The 6,472-nt window shown below is 50.0% G+C and overlaps 1 protein-coding gene across 1 annotated transcript; it reads left to right on the top strand.

The window, feature by feature from the left end:
• Positions 1–351: 351 nt before the first annotated feature.
• On the top strand, positions 352–5,566 carry ENH_00060210 (UDP-N-acetyl-D-galactosamine:polypeptide N-acetylgalactosaminyltransferase T5, putative; the record flags this gene model as incomplete). Its single annotated transcript, XM_013577119.1, has 8 exons — positions 352–536; positions 910–1,050; positions 1,458–1,578; positions 1,967–2,119; positions 2,359–2,594; positions 3,362–3,566; positions 4,193–4,539; positions 5,149–5,566. The coding sequence occupies 8 exons, from the start codon at positions 352–354 to the stop codon at positions 5,564–5,566; spliced, it is 1,806 nt and encodes a 601-aa protein (XP_013432573.1).
• Positions 5,567–6,472: the final 906 nt, after the last annotated feature.

The raw sequence follows: 6,472 nt of genomic DNA, 5'->3' as shown, positions 1-6,472 counted from the left end.
GCTGCTGCTGCTGCTGCTGCTGCTGCTGCTGCTGCTGCTGCTGCTGCTGCTGCTGCTGCTGCGGCTGGTGCTGCTGCTGCGGCTGGTGCTGCTGCTGGTGCTGCTGCTGCTGCTGCTGCTGCTGCTGCTGGCCGCTGCATCCGATGCTGCGGTGAAGAGGCTTGGGCTCTGCCTCAGCAGCGCCGTGCAAAGAGGCCCGGCGCTTTGCTGCTGCCTGCCCAGCGAGCGTTGGCCCGAAGCAGCAGCAGCAGCAGCAGGAAGCGCAGCAAACTGAGCAGCAGCAGAGTGCTGCTGGTGCTGCTGCTGCTGCAGATCCGGCTGGAGGCCCGCAGCGGCATTGTGCCCGCGCGCATGCGCGGCGTGAGAGCCTCCAAAGCCCCCGTTGTTGTCATTCTCGACAGCCACATCGAAGTCAATGAGGGCTGGCTGGAGCCGCAGCTGCAGCGCATAAGAGAGTCTCCGAAGTCTTTTGTGTTTCCACAAACTCTGTCGATAGTTTCCACGGACTTCTCGCACACGAAGGACTCGGGCATAGGGTGGGACTCGGGGCCAGATGGAAAGCTTTGCATGCAGCAAATGCTTTTGCATGCAAAACTGCAAAGAATGCATGCAAAACTGCAAAGAATGCATGCAAAACTGCAAAGATTGCATGCAAAACTGAAAAGAATGCATGCAAAACTGCAAATAATTCCCAAGTTTCAAATTCAGAAACGCCAAAGGCTTCGAAAAATGCCACTTCGCAGCTGCAGCCTCCATTTGCCTTCAAGTTGTTTGACTTTTCATTTCTTCTTTTTCGAATTCTGCTGCTCACGCGAAGTCCACTGGCTTTTCCTTCCTCCCGTGCCTATACCCTCTCCTCTGCTGCTGCTGCTGCTGCTGCTGCTGCTGCTGCTGCTGCTGCTGCTGCAGCTGCACCGTTTCTTTTGACTGGAACGTGCAAGAGAAGTCCCAGGCGTCGGGCTTTTGGGGAACTACAGATGCCATTCCCTCGCCCATGCATGGGGGAGGTCTCGTGGCATTTCGAAAAGACACATTTTATGAAATTGGGGGGTGAGTTGCAAATTAGTTCCTCTTTATTTGCTCAATTGCTTCTTTTTCCCTTTTCAAGTTTTAAACTGCGTTGCTTTGCTTTGCTTCGTCTTTCTAATTTGCATTTGGCATTTCTTCGCATTTGTTGCTTCGGCTCTCTTCAAAACTTTCTTTTTGGTTGACTTTCTGCGCCAGTGATGGTTTGCTATTCTGAAACCGAGCTTAAATCCCGATTTCGCTGCTGCTGTTCTCCCTGCAAATCCCGCTGCTGCTGCTGCTGCTGCTGCTGCGTCTTTTGTTGCTGCTGCGTTGTTATTTCTGGACCATCGAGGCAGCTGCCTCGTTGCTGCAGGTGGCTGCAGCTGCTGCTGCCCTTTGCGGCTGGTGCTGCAGCACACTTTCATGAACTTTTTCTTTTTTATTCGCAGATACGATGAAGGGTTCAGTATGTGGGGAGCTGAGAACGTGGAACTGAGTTTCCGCATTTGGATGTGCGGCGCCAGACTTGAATGTGCTCCTTGTGCTGCTGTTTACCATATATTCAGATCGGTGAGCAGCTTTTTATTTCTTAAGTTATTATTTATTATAGTAAATATAATATGCTGCATTTATTGTTCATATTGTAGTTGTTGCTTCTGCTGCCACAGTTGCAGCTCCTGCTGCTCACACACTTGCTAGCCGCTGCTGCTACCACCCAGAGAGCTGCTGCTGCTGAGCCGTGGAAGCCTGCTGCTGCTGCTGCTGTTGCCAGGATTCGTTTCACTGAGCTGCTGCAGTCTGTGGCGCTGCAGCAACCTCAGAACTACTTTAGTTTCTAGAGCAGCAGCAGATCTCGCTTAAGTGACAGTGTTTAAGGACTTCAGGCCTCAAAGAAGTGCCAGTGATTACACCAATTAGGACTTTAATTGGAAAATGGTTTTGTTTCTGCTCCACATAGGGAGGCACTGGCTACCCTCTGCCCCCCGGCAGCGTGTGGAAGAACCGCGTGCGCACAGCTCAGCTGTGGATGGATGACTACTTCCCACTTGCTGCTGCTTTTAATTCATATCATTTGGCACATCCAGAGCCTGACTTGCCGGATATGACAAAGGTGAGACACACTTTGAGGAAAGCTGGCTTTTTTGCACTTCTTGCATCTTATTCTTCTGGTTCTGTGCTCTCGGAGCTCGAAAGGAGGCCAAGGGGTTGTTAAACATGCAAAAAGCGCAGCAACAGGCTCATATTCTCCCTTATTGGAAGAAAAGGAGAAACAGATGTTGAGTTTTTGAGAAAACAAATGTTGAGATTTTGCACAAGAGCCGGCTGGTGCGGCCTGCTTCACTTTTGCAGATGCAGGAGCTGAAGAAACGCCTGAACTGCAAGGACATGAAGTGGTTTCTGAAAAACGTGGACACTAAACATGAATTCCAAGACTTAGACACTGCACTAGCGGGCTTGGGGGACATAAAAAGCGAAAAATATCCTCATCTTTGCCTGGATTCTATGGGGGAAACGGACGTGGGCAAAAACGTGGGGCTTTACAACTGCCACGGCCAACTGGGCAACCAGGGCTTCCTACTGGTAAAGTAAGTTCAAGAAAAAATGCAAAAAGCAGTTTTTAATAAACATTCAAAGCTTACTTTTTGGTAATTCAGATAAGTTTGGCTTGCTGTCGTTTCATCGAGGGTATAGATGTTGTTGCTGCGCCTTTGATGTAGAAAACGGGAAAAGTTTTCTTCTGGGTTTGCGGCAAAAAAGTGACAGTTTTGTTTTTATTTCAAATGCGATGAGACTTAATTGGCTGTCTTTCACAGCTTGGTTAGTTTGTGCTGCATTTAGGTAAAGTTTACAGCCTTTGCTTCGTTTTTTTTGTTTCAACTTGGATTTCTTATCTTCCGCATTCGTGTTTGTGTGCCTTCTACTCAAAATGTTGTATTTTTGGTCTTGCAAAAGTATATTTCCAATTAGAAATAATTAACTGCTTGTTCTCACAATTCTTGAATTGCTGTTATGCCCTCCACTGCACTCCACACAACATGAATTGCTGCATAAGCAGAAGAGCACTTGTGCTACTTGATGAACAAATACCATTTCAAGAATAAAAACAAAACAATATTTGCAATAAATGGCACATAAGTACTGATGTATCCCATAGAATAGTTATTTAGAAGCAAAGAAGTCGAAGCAAAAGCAGTGGCAGCATTTCCTTTCAAAGGCAGCTGGAAGTTGCATCCCCAAGCTGCTTTTTTGAATGCCTTTGCTGCTGCTGCTTCATTCTCTTTAATAAAATGAATAAAATAATATTTATTTTGTTCTTTTGTTGCTGCTTTATCTCTTTTAATGCCTTTCTCAGCGAAAGCCACCACCTGCGGCTCATGGGCATTGGCAAAGTGTCGCGCAGCAGACTTTGCTTGACTCCTCCTGGGGTTTTGGAGAAATGCACAAAACCCGAAAAAGTTAATTTCATGGAATTCGACTCGGAAAATAAAACCATTAAATGGACTCAAGAGGGAGAATTCAAGAACCACTGCCTCACCATAGAACAGGCCAAACCTGATGTGAGCGCTGTGCGATTTTGCTGCTGCTTCTGCTGCTGCCGCTGCGGCTGCTGCTGCTGCTGCTGCCGTTGCTGCTGCTGTTTCTGTTCTTCTTTCGATTGCTGTTGCCGCCGCTGCTGCCGTTACTGATTTCCTTTACATCGCTGCTGCTGCCAGTGCTCTGACATACTTTTTGCTTCGCGCTGCTCTTGCTGCTGCTGCTGCCAGTGCTTTGACATTTTTGTTGCTTCGCGCTGCTCTTGCTGCTGCTGCTGCTGCTGGTGCTGCTGCTGCTGCTTTTCTGCACGGGCGCACACGGCTAGGCTCCGTGCATGCATGTATTTGTTTTTTTGCTGGCGCCACACGTTGGAATTTGCATGCAGATGTTGTTTGCATTCAAATATAATTATATTTTGTAAATCAAATGAATTAAATGAACATTTAATTGCGTTTAAGGGTGCAAAGACACAAAAAGGTATTTGCACGAGATCTGAACGCATGCATCCACTTGTGCAAGTGTTCACTCGAGGGGTTGCATGCATGCATGGGGGTTCATTTGGATCTATTTGAAGGCAATTTAATGAAAATAAATGCAAAAATAAGTCAATTTAAACAATTAAAAGCAAGTAATTGCGTTTTGAACTCAGGGAAAGCACGAGCTGGCCTGGCGGCCGTGCGCAGTGGGGGGCACCAGTCAGCAGCAGCAGCAGCAGCAGCAGCAGCAGCAGCAGCAGCAGCAGCAGCAGCAGCAGCAGCAGCAGCAGCAGTGGCGGTGGCCGCCTTTCCCGTCTTCCCTGTACTCCCCCCGGCAGTTCCAAAAGGACTTCAAAGAACTCCGGACTCTCGAAGAGGCCCGGGACTTCGCCACGGAAATCCGAAATGCAAAACACAAAAACTTCTGCTTAGATGCTTTGCAAAACCGCCAACACAACTCTCCACTCGGAGTCTTCTGGTGCCACGGCGCCCTCGGCACTCAGGGCTTTTCTTACCTTCCGTAAGCCCCCCAAGGGGCCCCCCAAGGGGCCCCCCAAGGGGCCCCCACAGGGGAGGGGGCCCCCTCAGCAGGGGGCCCCCACAGGAGGGGGCCCCCTCAGAAGGGGGCCCCCACAGGAGGGGGCTTTCACAGGAGGGGGCCCCCACAAGGGGCCCCCACAAGGGGCCCCCACAAGGGGCCCCCACAAGGGGCCCCCACTTGGGGGTCCTCCGTAAAGGGCCTCCACAACGGGGCCCTCACAAGGGGCCCTCACAGGGGAGGCCCCCCATAAGGGGCCCCCTCAAGGGGTCCCCATAGGAGGGGGCCCCCCTAAGGCGCCCCCCTAAGGGGCCCCCCTAAGGGGCCCCCACAAGGGGCCCCCCCAAGGGGCCCCCACAAGGGGCCTCCCCCTGTGGGGGCCCCCAGAAGGGGCCCCAGAGGGGGCCCCAGAAGGGGCCCCAGAAGGGTTGTTGCTGCTGAAGGAAAAGCACTTGGAATAAAAAGCAAAAGTAGATATCTGGTTAATTAAAATAAAAAAGTATATATCCGATTAATTAAAATAAAAAAGCAAAGTAGATATTTGATTAATTAAAATAAAAAACAAAGAATATATCTGGTTTTGTGTCTCAGAGAAAAAGGCCTCCTTTTGGCCCAAGCCAGAGGCAGCAATGAGGCCCCTTTGCTTTGTGTGGGGCCCCCCGGCAGCCTCTACTCCTGTACAGACACCCCAAAGGCAGCAGGAATCTACATTACTCCTTCAGGCCAAATCAAGTGGCGCTCGGGGGGCCCCCAAGGGGCCCCTGGGGGCCCCCAAGGGGCCCCTGGGGGCCCCCAAGGGGCCCCTGGGGGCCCCCCAGGGGCCCCTGGGGAGCAGCAGCTGCCCCGGGGGGCCCCTGCAAGTGGAGCAGCAGCGGCTGAAGAGGGGCCCCAGGGGGGCCCCCAGGGGGTCCCCCAGGGGGCCCCTCTTGCTGCAGAGGAGGACTTGTGCCTTACTGTGGTGATGGCTCCAAACATTCCAATTTCTAAGGTGAGGCAAAAGGGGGTTTAGAAGCACAAGTATGAATAAAAATAAAAATAAAAATAAAAATATAAATATAAATATAAATATAAATAAATAAGTAAATAAATAAATAAATAAATGGCTATATATAGATAATAGATGGTCCGGGTTTCAAAAGCAGGTGTACAGACAGACACTCTGGAAAAGAAGCAAAAAGTGGAAATTGAAAAAAATTAAAATAATTAAAAGAAAATTAAAGTAATTAAAAGAAAATTAAAATAATTAAAAGAAAATTAAAATAATTAAAAGAAAATTAAAATAATTAAAAGAAAATTAAAATAATTAAAAGTTGAAACAAAATAGAACAGCTGTGGGGCCTCTGCATGCATTATATGAAGAACTAAACTGCACCAAATACTAACTGATGCACTATTGCTGCGCTGCTGCTGTGCTGCTGCTGCGCTGCTGCTGCGCTGCTGCTGCGCTGCTGCTGTGCTGCTGCTGTGCTGCTGCTGTGCTGCTGCAACTATGCTGCTGTGCTGCTGCTGTGCTGCTGCTACAACGCTGCTGTGCTGCTGCTGTACTGCTGCCGCTATGCTGCTGTGCTGCTGCTGTGCTGCTGCTATGCTGCTGCTACTATGCTGCTGTGCTGCTGCTGTGCTGCTGCTATGCTGCTGCTACTATGCTGCTGACGACGTGCTGTGCTGCTGCTACTATGCTGCTGTGCTGCTGCTATGCTGCTGCTGTGCTGCTGCTACTGTGCTGCTGTGCTGCTGCTGTGCTGCTGCTGTGCTGCTACTATGCTGCTGTGCTGCTGCTGCTATGCTGCTGTGCTGCTGCTACTATGCTGCTGCTGTGCTGCTGCTACTATGCTGCTGTGCTGCTGCTGTGCTGCTGCTGTGCTGCTACTATGCTGCTGTGCTGCTGCTGCTATGCTGCTGTGCTGCTGCTACT

Source organism: Eimeria necatrix, genomic scaffold (assembly GCF_000499385.1).
Source record: "Eimeria necatrix Houghton genomic scaffold, Enh_scaff517, whole genome shotgun sequence".
Taxonomy (NCBI): domain Eukaryota; phylum Apicomplexa; class Conoidasida; order Eucoccidiorida; family Eimeriidae; genus Eimeria; species Eimeria necatrix.
The sequence above is the reverse complement of the archived record's forward strand: the minus strand, read 5'-3'. Positions and strand labels throughout refer to the sequence as shown.